This window comes from Emydura macquarii, unplaced genomic scaffold (assembly GCF_026122565.2).
Source record: "Emydura macquarii macquarii isolate MOO-44397 ecotype Brisbane River unplaced genomic scaffold, CSIRO-AGI_Emac_v2 contig_2948, whole genome shotgun sequence".
Lineage (NCBI taxonomy): Eukaryota > Metazoa > Chordata > Testudines > Chelidae > Emydura > Emydura macquarii.
This window is the reverse complement of record NW_027133085.1, coordinates 2,133,782-2,151,669: the sequence shown is the minus strand read 5'-3', so window position 1 is coordinate 2,151,669 and position 17,888 is coordinate 2,133,782. Positions and strand designations below refer to the sequence as shown.

The 17,888-nt window shown below is 41.6% G+C and overlaps 1 protein-coding gene across 1 annotated transcript in view; it reads left to right on the top strand.

The window, feature by feature from the left end:
• The first annotated feature begins 4,688 nt into the window (after positions 1 to 4,688).
• The window catches only part of AHRR (aryl hydrocarbon receptor repressor), a 101,628-nt gene continuing 88,428 nt past the window's right edge, over positions 4,689 to 17,888 (top strand). Inside the window, exons 1-2 of the mRNA XM_067569844.1 lie at positions 4,689 to 4,789; positions 15,524 to 15,705. Of these exons, the coding sequence (XP_067425945.1) occupies positions 4,689 to 4,789; positions 15,524 to 15,705 (283 nt within the window). The remainder of the gene's footprint in view (positions 4,790 to 15,523; positions 15,706 to 17,888) is intronic.

Here is a 17,888-nt window from a genome sequence, read left to right as displayed (position 1 = left end):
CTGCAGGGAAAGACCTATTCATCCCCTACAGCTCTGGGATGGAGCATTCTCAGTTGCTGTGTGCGGCTGGCATATGCATAGTGGAGTCGCTTGTAGGAGTTGTGAGACAATGAAGCATTCTCAGTGCATATAGGATCTTCAGAGAATTTAGCTGCTATCTAATAAGTCTCTTGAATATGTGCAAACTGCTATTTTTCAGAGGCATGTAAAGAGGCCAAATTTGGACATGTGTTCATGAGGATGGCTAAAGGTAACACCATGATGACCACCCTGCTAAAAGTCCCTGCTCCCAAACTTCTCAGTGAAATGGTTATACTAACTTTCTAACATGAGCAAAACAAAGTATTTTTACTCTAACCTCATTCTTGGAAATGTCTGAACCATTTTCTAAAATATTCAGACTCAGGCAGATCCCTAGCATGGGAAATCTCAGTCCAATTGGTTAAAGTTGGACAAAGTTATAAGCAACTGAAACTTGGGTCTGATAATGGGATTTTTTGAACAAGCTAAAAAAAATGCATCACTACGTGTGCCACCTATATTATTTACCACTTGCGCAACAATTCATACATCCCAAGCACTGTACAACTGTTAACTAATTAAGTGTCACAACGTCCCTGTAAATTAGCAAATAAGCATAATTCCCATTTAACAGACTGGGAAACTGACACAGAAAATTAAAGAGACATTCATAAATTTTAAGGCCAGAAGGAAACATCTAGTTGTGGCCATCTAGTCTCACCTACTGCAATACACAGGCCATAGGACTTTCCTGAATTAATTCCTGCTTCAAGTCCAGTAGCTGTGGTTGAACTAGAGCATATCTCTTAGAAAATCATCTGATCTTGATTTCCAGTGATGGAGAATCCACCACCACCCTTGATAAATTGTTCCAATGGTTAATGGCACTGTTAAAAATTTGTATCTTATTTCTATTCTGAATTTGTCTCGCTTCAGCTTTCAGCCACCGGATCTTGTTATGCTTCTGTCTATTAGACTGAAGAGCCCTGTCTTATCAAATTTCTGTCTTATCAGATTTCTGTTCCCAAAAGTATGTACACAGTATTATGTACACTGTGGTCAAATCATCCCCTAACCTCTGATAAACTCAAAAGATTGAGCTCCTTGAATCTGTCACTACAAGACGTACTTTTAATCCTTTAATCATTCTCGTGGCTTTTCTCTGAGCCTTCTCCAATTTTTCAACATCCTTCTTGAAGTGTAGATACCAAAACTGGACACAGTATTCCACAGTAGGGGTTGCACCAATACCAAATACAGAGGTAATATAACCTCCATATTCCTATGTGATATTCTCTTGTTTATACATTCCATGATTGCATTGGCCCTTTTAGCAACACGTCTCACTGGGAGCTCATGTTTAGCTGATTATCCACCATGACCCACAAATCTTTTTCAAAGTCACTGCTTCCTAGGATAAAATCCCCATTCTTTAAATTTGACCTATGTTCTTTGGTCCTGAGATTACACAGCCATTTAGTGGAAGAATCAGGAATCAAACTTGAATTCATGACTCACAAACTTCTTCCTCTAAACAATGCTTATTAAATTGTGGTATACACAAGAGCACGTACAGACAAGAAATGATTATTTGATTTGAAAGGCAGAAGGGACCTGTAACATGGTGCACTCACCTCTCATGAGTGCCCCCAGGGTGAGTGTGAGTGTTGTGTGCCTGCAGTTTCTCAATTTCCTTCGCTCACGGTACCCCCTGTAGGCTGTTGCGTTTGCTAGGTGGGTCTTTGTCAGTGTGTGAAACAAAACAAAACCCTTCTGGAGCACAGAGTCCAACTGGTCCTATCCCAATGTCCTCAATAATGTCCTATAGCCCTCCCTGGGCTCAGTCCTTTAACAGTCCAACAGTCCCTTCATGGTACCCTCAGTCTGGCTAGCTTGCAAAGGTTCCTGCTCTGGAGTGGAGCAACGCCCCCAGGACTTCCTCCCTGGAGAATCTTTGCCTTTTCCTTGAATCCTCAGTAACCCCATCTCTCCAGCTGGGTCAGTCTTGGTTCAGCGCCTTTCGAGGAGGGGTAACAGTTTCTCTTCCCTGGGCCTGTCTCAATTCCCTTCTCTCAGGGCATAGCTACTTCCCCAGTAGCTGTTGGGGGGGACCCTGGTCCACCTGCTACTCCAGGTCCCAACCCTGGGACCCTCTAAGCAGCAGCCATGTGCCACGTCCCTTTAACTGCGTTTCCCTGGGCCACTTCCCCACAGGCCTTATCTTTGTCAAGTCCCAGCAGCCAGCCAGTAGCACTTTCCTTGCTCCCCACCATAATTAGAACAGATCTTTCAAGCTAGACGGACTTCTTCCTAAACCAGGCTTTCAGGCTAAACTCACTATTCCACAGCTGGAACAGGCTTCTGCTTAAGCTAGGCTCTTAGACTAGCTTTAGTCCCAAACTAAGTCTTCCAAAACTGGAACAAGACTCTCCCTAAGCTAAGGCCCCAAACTTAGACCAACTCTCTTAAATCTGGAGCAGGCTTTATTGTGCCTTAGCCCCTCCCCTTATAGGCTCCAGTGAATCAGCCCTCACACCTGACTCAAAATGGAGTCCCCCAATTGGTAACAAATACTCAGCCTTCCTCAATTCTAGGATGATTCCACCACTGGTGCACGTTCCTGAAAGTGAATCCACTTGTTCTTCTTTAAGCTTTCCTGAGTTCTACCTTCTAATTTTCTTGGAACTTGCCATTTTCCGTTTAGCCTTGCACAGATCAACCCTATAGGCTTCTCCACTCTGAGTGATGGAACACTCCATCACGAGGTTGTGGATCAGTGGAGTTCTCTCTCAGGAAGTGGCGTACAATATAAAAGAGTTAGGAGAGCCCGTTGCTCTGAACCATGCTGCCTTGGGCCATGTTATGTCTTACAAGGCCCTGGAGTATAAGGCCCTTACACTTAAAATTATTTTGCATTTATATGATGCTGTTCATCCCAAAGCATTTTGCAAAATTTACAGAGATGGGAATCCTTCATCTGCTGCTGAGATGCAGCTATCTTTGGGGCAGGATCTTTGGGGCAGGACAGGCAGTGAAACTGAATATCATATTCAATTGAAACTCCAGGGGATTTAAATAGAGTGAATGTGTTTACCTACTTATTTACCTACTTGGGGGGACTCCAGGGATAACACCCATACTGAGTAATAAAGATCTCTATTTTATATATCGCCTGGAAGTTGACATGGCCATCAGCAAAGAACTCCCTACCACCATGCTACGACATGGGTTTCATGCTAATCACAGCACAGAGTGCCACCTCTTGAGTTAGGGCTTGTCTACACATACAGCGCTGTAGTGGTGCAGCTGTTCCACTGCAGTGCATCTGGTGAAGACGCTCTATGCCGATGGGAGAGAGCTCTCCTGCCTATATAGCGCTGCCCACACCAGTGCTTATGTCAGTGTAATTTATGTCGCTCAGAGCGATGGTTTATTCACATTCCTGAGCGACGTGAGTTCTGCTGACATAGGCTGTAGTGTAGACATTTGTGTGGAAGGGATTGCAGCCTTGGCCTTTAATATTGTTTTATTTCTTTGGGGTTTTTTGTCACTGAACTATTCAGTCAACCTCCAGACTGTAAACTGGATGTGCTAGAGAAAAAGGGTACTCAAATAGGCATTTGAAATATTAAATCTTTTGAAATGACTACACAAAGAATGTGTGCTTCTACCAGCTGGGCCTGTGTTCTTACTCAGCTAAGCAAGTCAAGCTGGGTCAATGTTGGATGGGTGGTTTCCAAAAAAAACCCCAGGTACTGCACAAAGCAGTGTTTGTGATTCAATATGTGGCACTCTTCTGACTCAGCTCTCACTTGAATCCACAGCCCATCATATTGCTAGGAAGGGTTCTGTCCTGTTAGACGGACCATCTGTTGACAAGATGCACACCTGATGTTGTGATCACTTGTGGTGCTTTTTGCAAGGCTGATAGTAGTGGTAGTGGTAGTAGCCCCGGGAGGCCTGAACTCAGATCAGGGCCCCATTGTGCTAATCACTGAACAAACACTTTGTGAGAGACAACTCCTGCCCCAAAGAGCTTGCAGTCTAAATAGAAAAGACCGAACAAACATCAAAGAGAAGTAACTTGCCTACAGTCATCCAACAGGTCAATCACAGAGCAGGGAATTGAACCTAGATCTCCGGCAAGTGCCCTAGGCACTGGACCCAATGACCAAGTGTGTAGAAGATGTTAAATGTGATGACCTGGACAAATTCCAGTTTGAGTAACTGCATCCTGCTTAGCACAATTTCAGTAATGGAAGGAGTTATTCCTGTATATTTCAAGAGTTATGGGATATATACTATTATTTATTATTATTGAGCTTAAATATATATTGGCCAAGAGATTAGAATGACTCCCATGAAAGAAAGGAAGAAAGAAGCCTATTTCAGGCTCTCTAATAAACAAGATGTATTTTATACCCATTTTTATACCATTTTGTAATAATTTTAATTAAAAAACCATGAAAATTAAGTTATAAACATCAATGTTCTAGTAACATTAAACTAGGAAACTGGATGAAGCCTGACACGTCTTTCTTAACTAACGTCACTGTGCCTTTTAGCTTTACATCATGCCCTGGCTTAAGGAACAAGCCTTGGCTTTAATTGAATTTCCTGTGTTTTGTCATTTTGTGTAGTGGTATGAAACCCTGAAAACCCTGAAAATGAACCACCTGTTGCTTTACCGTTTCAGTGCCAAGACAATGATTCCACCAGGGGAGTGTCTTTATGCTGGAAGGAAAAGGAGGAAGCCTGTTCAGAAACAGTTAAGTATCATATTAATTATGACCTAACTATGGCTCCCTCTGTGTGGATGTGTTACAGGGGAGATAAGACATAGGGAGTCCCTTCCTTCTGCAGTGGACCCACACAGGAGGGGCTTAATCTGTCTCCCTGCAGTGGGAAGTACAAGATTAGCAAGATGGCTAATTTATCCGTTAGAGCTGACTGGCTCCAGAAAGCATGCTCTTGGGCAGAGCATAACCCTTCCTCTTGCCCCGAGCCTCACATAGGCTGGCCTGGCTGTGTGGGGGGAATGCCTTTGCATGATTTAAAGCTGTAACAAGACGTGCTCTCCACCATGTTCTCCCCAGTGCTAAGGAGGCATTGTGTCTTTCAAAGGATTCAATGTCTTTTGACCCCAGTGCCCTAGGAATGCCCTTCCTACCCTTCCCTGCCATGGCTCAGCCTTGTAAGCAGCATAACTGAATGAAATACGTATTGAACATGAGTTTGAAAATTGATAATATCCTAGGTTAATTTAACTAAATGAAACAAGTGGTGAGTGGCACTTTTTGAATAAAGAATAAATAATTATTTTATTAGATAATTATTTTATCAGATCATTTTCATTATAAGGAGACTTGAATCTACTTTTTGTGAAAGGAAGCAGGAACAAAGCACTGTGAAGTAACTGGATGGCTTGAAATGCAAGGAAGGAAAGGTCATTATCACTCAAATATTAAATCGTTTCCAGATGCCCCAAACCACTCAGTGAAATAAATGTTTTTTTATCATAATGATCCCTGCATCTTTTGTGTTATACCATGTAATTGTAAAACCAAATATATTTTTGGTATTTTTCCGAGTTATAAATACAAACTAGTGTTGATGGGCTTGGTACTACAGTTAAGGATTAAAATGAAGCTCCCTATTTCCAGTTGCCCTATAACATCTTAAAACTAGACCATTGGGGCTAAAATTTCATGTTTGGTGTAAAGGGGAGTATTTTTGAAGGTTTGAACAAGATCTATTGAGCTGTTTTGGAGTGAGTTGAACATTTAAAATAAATCACTTGTTTCCACTTAGAAGAATCTTGCAAATGCAAATACATTGTGGTAGATAAGAATTTTAATGCACAAAAATAATGAAATAAGAAAGTTATGGATCCTGTAACCACTGTAACTTGGCTCCCAGACATATAATATTTTGTTCTTCTGTGTATGTAAACTTAACATTTGGCCCTCATCCTATAAACATGAACTCAGTGTGACCACTTACGTACATGAAGTTAAGTATGTGCATGATTGTTTGTATGATCTGGGCCTTAGTGTTCAAGGAGGCAGAATTACAGTTGCTGTGGGAACTTGTAACTTTGAATTTTGTGGTTCCATGGCTTCCCTAGCGATTTATGTGCTGTCCAAAGGTGCAGCTGTAGGACTGACTTGGTTTCTCCAGAAGTGGATGCTCAGACAAGTGAGATAGCTAAGAATACCACTCTCCCAACAGAGGGAGTATATGTTCTCAGTGAGCTTGGGTGAAATCCTGGCTGCAATTAAATCAGTGACAAATCTCCCATTGACTTCAATGGAGCCAGGATTTTACCCCTTGCAGGTTGAAAAGTGATTCTGCCTTGAAAATACATTTGCTGCAGTATTTCAGTCCAGACACCTGTGCGTGAGTTTTCGGCAGCCAGGGTAGCTGTAAGATGGAGCCGGAAACTTGGCTCTAGATAAAATATGGAGAAGTGTATACCTTTGCATTATTAGCTCCCCTACTGGAGACAACCCTCACTTTCCTGTGTGATGCTATTTATGATTTAATCAGGATCATTTTTCAGTCTCCGGCAGCATCTGTCTCTTCCTCAAAGCTTGTCTGTCTGTGGGCATGGTCGCTGGTGTGTGAAGCCCTTCATGTGTTCTCTGCTGTTCAGGAACATTCTCTGATCTTAAAGACCTTGAATCAAAATGCTGTACTGGCACTTCTGGTGTCCAGGGCCCCTTGCAGGATCTACTTCTTTCATTTCTTTCACACAGACAGAACCCATTGGCACTCCAGGACTCTGAGGCAGGAGAACAGGCAGTCCTTGTTCTGCCATGGGTTTTTCACATTGCCTTTGGTCCTCTGTGTCAGGAATCAGGGCCTGCGACAGAGACAGTCTCCAGGCAATCTCACAAGCGTGGCTGACCTGTAGTAGGCTGCCTGATTGGCTACAGCCCCTGACTAGTTGGAAGAGTCAGCAGATCAGCTTTTAAGCTCAGCTGCAGCTAGTTGTTTAGTGGCGGCTCAAAGTATTTGTGCATGACTGTGATAGCTCCTGCCTTGCCTCACTCCAGGTAACCCAGGTCTGATGCTCAGCTCTGATTCCTGACCTCTGATCCTTGGCTTGGGCCTCAGACTCTGGTTCTGATCCTGGGTTCTGACTCCAGCGGTGACCCATGGGTCTAATTCCTTGCTACTGATTCCTGCTCTATCCACTAGACATTGCTCCTACCCTGACACCAGGCATGACCGCCCATGTCACATGATACTGCTCTCTAGAGTGGAAGATGTCAGGGCTGTGGGGCTAGAGGAGGCTCTACTGATAAAGTTTAAATACATCTGAAGTGGCATGGGCCTACAACAGGAAGCTAGAAGTCCTACCAAATAAATCAATTAAAAAAAAAAAAAGAGAGAGATGGGGCCACACAACCTAGGATTATGGGGTCTCGGCGAGAATTTTTCCTACTTACTCAGCTGAGTTTTAGTATGCACAGGCAAGGTTTATTTCTTTTACTCATTTCCAAAGACCTGCTGAAACAGTAGGTAGTCTTGGACATTCAGTGTCACATGGTGAGAACAGAACAACAACTTAGTTCCTGCTAGAGAGGCATGATGGAGAATGTACTCATTATATATTCTAATTTCTAAGAGCTTTGGCAGTTGTTGACCTATACTGGACCTCAGATAAGTTGGCTTTTTCCTTCCTTCTTGTGCATGGATTCCCTGTTGGGGGGGGCTGGAGTTTTCTGCATCTGGGGTCACCAGGATACATTTCTGCACAACTCGATCAATCTGGCTCACATTCAGCAAGATGATGATGGCTGCTGCTTTCAGGCTGAAAGGTCTGACTGAGGTGCTCACTTCTGCCACCAAGTCACACACGGCTCAGGATTACCAGAGCGCAGAGGGTATGTCATCACTGCCAAAAAAAGGTGTGTTCTTAAGCCAGGATACTTCCCTTGCATTAGCTAACTTGGGTTAAAATAGCAGTGAAGACATGGCATCTCAGCTTTTAAGTCGGGTTATCAGATGAAGTTAAAGTCCATAGGGGAGCATGGGGTGGAATTTGGCCTGCTAACTTGAGTTAAAAGCAAAGTTGCGTTGTCTTCACTGCTATTTTAACCTGAGTTAGCTAACAGGAGTTAGCAAGACTGAATTAAGAATACACCATGTATTTACAGTGAAGATGTAACCAAGGTGTTCCAGTCATTTCCTCTTCCACCCCGCCACCTCCTTTCGTCACCAGCATGCCCCTAAACCAGAAGCTGCCAGGGAGTCAATACAGGGCCGTGTGCACTGTCTGTGCACTGGTGAAATTCTTCCAGTTACCATGGTACCCCATTTACAGCCTCTGAATGCTGCTGAAATGGCAAGAAAGGGGCAGTAGCAGAGGCCAGAATCTGGCTCTTTGTGAGGGTTTTTAAGCCAATGCTTGAAAAATTTACCTCTCACCTATTTGCCTGAGGAATAAGCCTATTAGTTAGGGCAAAAAATATCTGTACTACCACACTGTACCAAAGCTCTTCTCCCAGGTACTTAAAGTGATAAAGCAGCTGAATCCTGCTTACAGTGTATAAAATTTAATTGTAATATTATTAATCCTCTTTCCATGTAATATATTTTTAATATTGTATAACCTGTATCTCTTGCTTGTTAGACCTTCTTTCCTTTTTGGTCTCACTTGACTTTTTCTTTTGTTTCATTTTTATAATAGAACATGATCTTGTCCTGTGTTGTTTTCAGTATGTTTTTTTTCCTCTCTCTCCCCCTCCCCCTTATTTCTCTCTCATATACTGTATACAAATTAGAGCTCCCAGCAAGTTGCCTGTGCAGGCCTCCATGCTAAAAAGGTTTGAGGTAGAGCTGGTCAGAATATGGGGAAGAGGAAGGCCACTGTTTAAATGGAAAATGCCAATGAAAACGGGTTTATTTCATTTTTTTGTCAACACTTTCCACAGAATATTTTGACATTTTGTTGAAAATGGAAGACATTTTCAGTTGCTAAAATCCAGAAATATATTTGGTTTCAATTTTCTGTGGAAAAAATTTCAAGGAAAACAGATGCTCTCTGTGAAAATGTTTGTTTAGTTGAAACCCAAATTTTCCATTTGGGGACAAAAAACGGATGGAAAACTTTGACCAGCCCAAGTCCTGTGTATTCTCTCTCCTGCGTTGATTCCCCCTCAGGGATCAATTCCCTGAGGGGGAATCAACTGATTTTTTTTTACTAGGGATTAGAACATCCCTCTCTGCTAGGCTGGGTAGGAGTCTGGAATCTCTGAGAGGTTTCACAGCATTATTCTCTGGGAAGGTGGAAGGAGACATAAGTTGTCCCCTTACATAATGAGTAGGGTTTTTGGTCTGTTCCCTCACCACTCCACCCCCCCCCCCCCAAAACAAACAAACAAACAAAAAAAAACCTACAACAGTGGATCCCAGGGATCTATAGAAGCTGACTGCATGGAAGCCCTGTCTCTCTGCCTCCTTTCAATTGATGATTCTATAACTACCTCTTAAATTAGGGTACCCCAGAATGGAGGAGTGGCTAAGTTAATAGATTAATGAGGCCTCAGACTGCATTAAGTTAGGCAGAAATTTATCATGGGGTTGGTTGGGAGGCAATGGGGAGCATGTATAGACAACCTTGATGGGGAAGTTTGGAAGGGTGATGGGGTTCTGGAGGAACATGCTGAAGAGATACACTATCTGGAGTCTACTATGTTTCAGTTCCCTTCTCCCACAGAGGTAAGGGAGACTATCTGCTTCTAGGTTTGCTGTGCCCCAGCTTTTTTCAGATTCAGTTCTAATCCCATATGTGCAAATCAGTCACAAAACCCCAGCTGTTCTCCTGTTCTAGACAAACCTTGTTAAGGGTGGTCTACACAAAAGAAGTTTGGCATTTATAGCACCAGTTCAAGCACCAGGAACCAGGTCTGGTCAAAAATTTCCCATCAAAATGGTTTTTTGTCCAGAAAACTGGTCTTTAAAATAAAGGCAATTTTGTTGCATAGTTTCTGCTTTCTGTGGAAAATTCTAACTTTTCATTGAAAAATCAAAAAATGTTCAGCCCTGAGCCCAAAAACTTTGGGCCAAAAAGCAAAAACTTTGATTTGGAAATGCCATTGTGATGGTTCATGGGAGTTGTTGTTCAAGTATCTCATACCTTTATTTTCCTCTATGGACTTCACACCTCATTCTTGAACGCTTGTAAAACATTTTGTGTACCAATGCAAAAGTTCTTAAAACATTTTGCAGTTATTTAAAATAACATCACAGTTGTCCTAGCTCTGCTCAAAACTTACAGCTGGTCCAGCCCACATCAGTTCAGTCAGAATCATTTCAGTGCTAGTATTCACAGGAACCTCAAGAGGTGCAGCTGCCCTGGTTTCGTTAGTTTTCATTTGTAAAGCTCTTCGTGGCTTAGTCCTGCCCTTCTTAGCATCATTTCTTATATGATATCAAGCATCAACCCTCACCTCTGCTCTGCCAATGATGTCATTTTGCCCATTAATCCAGTTTTCCCTCAAACACCTTTGAACTTTCTCCCATGCCACCTCTTATGTTTGGGAGGGGTTGCCACTAAAAATCTGCAAAGCCACTTTGTTATCCTCCTTGAAATTCACCTCTGCCATGATACTTAAGTAATGCTGAGTCATGGGTAGGCAGCAGCAAGTGCTCTTTAGTGTGCTAACCATAATTGTCTAATAACTGTTATTTTGTGCTCTACCCGTCTGATTGTTGTATCTAACTGGCATCCCCTGTCTGCCCCCATTTTATTAAAGACGGCACAGAATATTAAAATATTAGAGTGTTTTACTTAGCTCTTTAACTCTTTTTACAGCCTAGCACATTTTAAAAAAATGCATGTACAGACTTTTAAAAAACCAACTGTCTACTGCATGAAAAACAAAATCTAGAGGAAAAGGAGCTGTGTCTGGAATTGGGGGATAGATATTGTACTCCACAGGCATAGCAACAGTTGGAGAAAGTGACTTGTGTAGATACGCTAACCATAATGGGTAGCATGGACACAATGAACCACTTGAGGAGCAAATGGCTCCATTACTTGCTTACCACTTAACTCTGAAATAAGTGCAGACTTCTAGTGCACCAGTTCCCAAAATTGGGGTCCACAAAGAACTGGCTCATTACATGGTGCTGGCTCCTTTTTTTTTTCTTCTTTCTCATATGCTTCTACAGATGTCTAGGTTTTCTATTGTAAAGAAGAATCTGGAGGCTTATATAAGCACCCAGAAGGAAGGAGGTGCCAACATAGCTGCCTTTATTAGAGGCCAGCTGCTACTACATAAGACATAAAGAGTAAAGCAGTATGATAGTGAATGGGAGATCTGGTGATCTATGAGGCAATATCACGATTGTGATGTGGTCCGTGCAATGGAGGAGTTTGAGAATCTCTCTTCTAGTGCAGACCAACCCTTAAAACATGCAGCAACCAGCCCCTTGTCATCCACTTGCTGCTCAAAATATGGTATAGAATCTATACTTGCCTTAGAACAATTCACTCAAGAACCTGTTTGCTGTCTTCTGTTTATGAGTAGCTAAGCTAACCTTTCCACATAGTTCATTGCATTATTTTTTATGGCCCCATTCAGGACCTAATCACCATTTAGATAAAACTCCCATTCATTTGGATTCACTCCCTTGCTGCGTCATTTCTTTAGGTTCTCAGCAACAGGCCATCTGGGGCTTTCTCTTCCTTTCATTTTGTACCTTTTCATTGGAACTTCTAGAAACCAGTTGGCTTCTTCCCTCACCTAGTTTTACTTATCACACTCAGCACAATCCAAACACATAGCAGTCACCTCAATCCGCACCTCTCTGTCACTCCAAACTAACAGAGCAGCTATGGTTTTAGAGTGAATAAGCTCACACAATTTCTATTTCCAATGTGCTATTCTTGACCATTTTTACCTGTTGAGCTCCAATCAAATGAAACACTCTTTTACTAGGACTCATTTTATTTCTTCCTCATTCCATTGCTGCCTTACTTCAGAGATCAAGATAGGGTAAGTGTATACATTGTGGTCTTTAGGAGTATTAGATGTAACGTTTTGTAATTGTTTCACTGTTTGTCATTCCTTGGTGTCATGGTGAGTATGACTGGGATACAGAGTTAGCCTGTTGCCCAGTATGCACATCAGCTTCTGAAAAACATCTAACTCTGGGACAGGAGGAAGACTGTTCCTCTCTCTTTATTAATTGCCTTGTTTGTTGGATATTATCTCTCTCTCATTAAATGTAGATATTTACTAAGCACCTGTCACAGCTGTATCTTCTGCTTGAAAGCAACTTCATTACCAGTTACAGTTGCATTTATTTGTACCATTTTCCTCTTAAACCTCGCCCCTCACAAAACTATGTTAAAAGAACATTATTAAGGATGCAAAGTCAACCATTCAAAAATTAGGGAATGCCAAATGTACAGCTGCCCGCTCAACCTTAATTCAACTCCTTGTGTGTGTGCGTTATTATAGTCTTTAATTATTTGATCTCATACTGTTTTTTCCACAAGACCTCTGACTTTTGCACTCTACAAGATGGATTCACAAGAGGGCAGAATTAAGAGCTCTTGACTATGAAACCTAAATAATCTTCTATTAATAGTTGTATGGGTGCAATTATTTCTTCTTTTGAGAAAAGTATTATTTTAGTTGGGGTGGTTTGGACTGGGCAGTTTTTTTTATATGTTTGTGCTTTAATTTTTGTTCGAATATTTTAATTATTGTAAAGTGCCTTGTATAAAAACTATATGGTGGGGCCTACTAGAGAGCCCGTTTGCTTCTGCAGCAGTGTATGGAGGCTATAAAAGTCTGGGGAAGAATTCCTCCAGGGGAGGCATTGTGTAAGGCTGCAAGATGCCCTGCAGTGTTCTCTGGCCACCTGTGAGTCCTCACATAGGGGCAGGTGGTGGGTGGGCCATTGTGCAAAGCACTTCAGAGATTCTGTGTGGTATCAAACCCACAGGGGTTAGGGGCCATAGCAGCCCAGGACAAAGTAGCATAAAACCACCTTCACTTCTCTTTACCTGGGCTGTGAGGTTTGCATTGCAATTCCAAGAGGTGAAGCACAAAATCACAGCCCTTTTGACTTGAGCCCATCTCTCTTTAGCTCTGTTAATCATAATTATGGGCTCACTCAGCAGGAACTACATAGCTTATAGCTAAGGTTGCAGTACCTTTTCCAATCTAACCCCTGATTGTCATCCCATGAAACTTCCCTCTAGAACCTCCTTTTGACCTGAAATTTCTCAAGCTTTGAATCAAACCTGATATGACATTTTTAAACTGTGCAAGTTATTTGGCTCTGAAAATATAATATTTTTGATTTATTAAAAAATCACCTTATTTTTTTGGGGAGTCAAGTCAGAAATGAAAAATGGCCTTATCCTTCCACATCTTGTGTCGTTGATCTTCCCTGAGAACTAATAAGGAAATGAATTTTAAATTTTTTCTACAAATAGAAATGTCCATTCTTGCATGTTTTATTAAGCATCATTGAATATTACAGAGATTAAAATCTCCATAAGACTATTCTATGGATATTGCAATGTCCAAAGGAAGGAGCAATTATGGTCTGAGGAGATAAGCCTGATTGTAATCCCTGCCACTGCTGACGCAGATTGCAACAGGTGCGAGTGAATGTCATTTGTAGGTACCTGGAGGGTTCTTGCTTTTGGCATCAGAATGACTCCTCATATTATTCCCTGATCCTGCTGTGTTTGTCAGTACAGAGAGACCCTTTTCTTAACCATCTCCTGTCCCATTCAGGATCCCCAGATGTGCTAGTATTTCAGTGCATTGAAGCTTTCCTGGGTACACCCACTACATGAAGCAGAGTTTCCTTCTGCATCTCTCCCCCGCACCTTCTGCCCCACACTACATGGATGACAAGAAGTAATTTTTTTTGACATGCACTGGAAAGTGGGGACAGCACATCTTTATCCCATCACTCCTGAGATAGGGTCCTGTGTAGAAGACCTTGCCTCTTCATCTGGTCCCTCTTAGAAGGGTGATGGAGGGGGGAGGGCACCTTTTCACCTCTTGATCCACGTCATATCCCTTGAATAGAGATGAGAAAAAAATGCTTTGAAGCAAGAAAAATAAAGAATACCCAACCTTGCTGAGGGACAGCAATACATATGCAAGATGTGTGCACCACTAGTGCTTTCCCCCTTCCCAGAGCCAACCCCTTCGCCTACAACCCCACCTGCCCTGTGTCCAACAGACCTCTGAAACATACCACTGACAAACCATTGAATCCTGGGAAGGCATTTTAAAATTGGTAGGAGGATCATGGGCTTGTCACTGCAGATAGTTCAGGTTTAAAAACAAACAAGAAAGAGTGTTTCCATCCTTAGAGGTTTTTAAGGCCTGGCTTGACAAAGCTCTGGCTGGGGTGCGTTAGCTGGGGTTGGTCCTGTTTTGTGCAGGTATTGAACTAGATGACCTCCTGAGGTCCCATGCAACCCTTATCTTCTCTGATTCTATGATAGTGGCCCAGACTCTGCACTTGCATGTGGAAGTTCAACAGAAGCTGCCTGTTTATGTCCAAGAACAGATTTTGGTCCACTTATTTTAAATAAATGAATAAGTGTGTAAAAATTGCAGCGCTTTGTTTAGCTACTGAGACTGCCTTACACATCGGTAGAATAAATATAGGCAGCACTACATGGGTTTAAGGTGAATTTAACTTATACCTCACCTCTGAATTTGGACCTGTGATTCTAAGTTTAGAAGTAATCTAAGTTGGCATAACGTACACAGTAAGAGAACTGGATTCAGTCCAGACTTCCTGGGTTTACTTAAACTTGCCTCTGAATTTGGTCCTCCAACTTTCTCAACCATTCCCCTATTGATACAGGCAGTCACCTTCAATCTGGCAAGGCAGGGTATGCAGAGTTTGTATAATTTTTAATGATAACATATTCATTATAATACATCTGCAGAAGAGGAAGAGTTATGTTTGTAGCAAAGTGGGTTATGTATATTTTATGTGGAGGGTATGTGGCTGTACTTGGGGTCTGCATCCCAAATAAGGAAGGCAATAAGAAGGGATAGGAAATCTTTAGTTATTGTTAAGAAAATAGATGTGAGTTTATCAGAAAATGTCAAGAACCTTAACTGAGAATTTAATTACTTTTTATGTGCTTTGTAATTGCAAAGAAAATTGATCAGTTCTATGTTTTATGCTGTAAGAGTACATATTGCAATCCCTCTGTAACCTGAGATCACTAGAGAGGAAAGTCTTACACTCTTATTTGTTGCTCCATTCTCCATTGATGATTGACTAATTTTATTAAACTAAAAGCCTTTCTTCCCTATTACAGTAAATATGCTTTGTACAATGGGGAAGGCAAATGAAGAATGGCTAAATTTTAAATAACTTTATGCATCCATTTACCTAAAAGATAATCTGTGATTAAAGAATAGCAAATAGCGTATCAACCTCCCTCTATGCAGGTGTAACGGATGATTAATCATACTTTTTCCCACCACAGAAGGCCTGCCATTGGGAATGAAAAGTCTAATCCTTCAAAGAGACATAGGGACCGTCTGAATGCTGAATTAGATCATCTGGCCAGCCTCCTGCCTTTCTCACCTGACATAATATCTAAATTGGACAAACTTTCTGTCTTGCGCCTTAGTGTCAGCTATCTCCGAGTCAAAAGCTTCTTTCAAGGTAGGTCTCTTAAATATATCAAACATTTCAGTGAGGTTAAAGTGATATTGTTAACTTAAATATATTTTTCCACTTGTTTGCTTTGTGCATTGGACATCACTTTGAGTATAATCAGTTTCCTCTGTTATAGGTTTTTCATACAATGATGGGATAAAAACATTTTAGAAAATAGGAAAATGCAATTGTAAAACCGCAACAACAAAAAAAAAAATTGGCAGGTAGACTCAGGGGCACATGCAATACCTGAAACTACTTTCAACTCATTTTTCAAAACTGATTAGATTTCAAGGTGATAGTATCCTTTTAAGTATATTGTACAAGTAAAGAAATTGCTATATGGTGACATTATTTGCATTTACTGTATGCCTAACAGGAAAAAGACTTGGATGAAGGGCCAGAAGGATCACTTTCTTTTAGGAGAAGTGAAATCTGTAAGCTCAATAAAGCCATAGTGGGCTACACATTGTTTTTGTAGCTGTCTGGCACACCATATAATCAAAAGCAAATGTGTACGTGTGGGTGTCCATAATGAGAATTCTTCTAAATTTGCAAACTGTTTTAGTTTCTTCTGTTAATGAAGTGTTTGGGTATTTCACCATCAGAAAATATTACATACAGAATTTGGAATACAACAATGTTGGCCTGCCAAGAAATGTTACTCTTAAAACCCAAGGAAATAAAGCATGTGCCTCTGTTGCCTGCTATTCATCAAATTCTCAAATTGATCAAAGTGAACATCAGTGAGTGTCGGTATAATCATTTTTAAATGAATTTTTGGGTTCCTCACTACATGCCAGTTCACAATTGCCTTCTCTTTCACCCTCATTTCTTTATATATAAAAGTGCCTGAGAAATACTAAGTTAATAGTTCTTATGAAATCAGGGCTGATTGTGTCAGGTAAGTTATGATAGTGAAAGATGTAATGGGCCCGATCATCACCTCTAGTGTTTGCACATGAATCCGCCGCTCCATCCCTTACATGTGAAAAGCAAGTCTTTGACATCTTCTCCTAGCAGAGTCTCTTCTGTGGGATCATAGGGTCTGCAAATGGGGACGGGGTGGATGGTGCAGGAGGACATGGGCTAGGTGTAGGGATAGGTAGATGCACACCTTCCCCCCCCCCTCCTTCCTCCCTGCAGAGAAACCTCAGAAGATATTATGGCACCAGGCCATCTTACGTCTTCCACAGAGCCTCCACCACAGGTGTTCCGGGGCAGGGAGATAGAGGTTCCAGAGCCCATGCAACAGTATGGGACCTCTGCATGATTCTGCCAGGTTTGAAGGCAAGGCAAACCCCACACCTTCAATGGTCTGATGTGGAGGGATCTCCAGCAGGGAATTCCTTGTGCAGATTTCCTCCCCCAGAACTCCTTCTGGCAGATTTTCAGCAGAAAGGGATGAGCTGGGCCATTATTTTGTTTCTGGTGGTAGGAAAACCATGAGAGATCATTTACATAAAAGCAGTTTTGGAAATCAGGAAGGGAAATAACACTCCTTAACAGAGTTTTAATTGCTTTGTATCTGCTTGTTGCCAGATCTGCTATAGACTAACGTGGTGAAAAGTCAGGATTCCCCAGATCTGGTAGTTAATGCTGATAGCACACTATTATTCACCAGAGATCTCTTTTGGGACTCTATATTAAACTCTAAGTATTGTAAGTATAAGAAGATATTGACAAAGCTCTTTTGAGACAGCTTTTGCTGGTATAAAGAGAAATTTATTAAATTCAATGGAGAGACTACTTTTGCAGGTCCTGTCTTCAGCTGCAAATGCCTATTACCTAGGAAAACATAAGCATGTATTAAATGAAGAGAAGAGAAGTAGTCTTTCTGGTAACTGAGCCCCTAACCATTTAGGACTTCATGGATTAGCACCAACACCTTGAATTCAATCCCCAAACCTGTAGGAATCCAATGCAGATACCAAGGGACTGGTCTAATGTGTTCCATGCGTGAAACTCTGCTTAGTAATGGGGCTGTAACATTATACAAAACATCAGTTTCTAGATGATCTCAACCTGTCACCCCATGTAGAATGCATTACAGCAAACTAGTCATGAGGTGACAAACGTTTAGATAACTGTAGTGAGGTCCGCACTGGAGAGATGATTACACCCAACTCACCATGCACAGCTGGAAGAAAGTGCCCTTGGCCACGGTGACAGGGGGTATCCAGGATTTA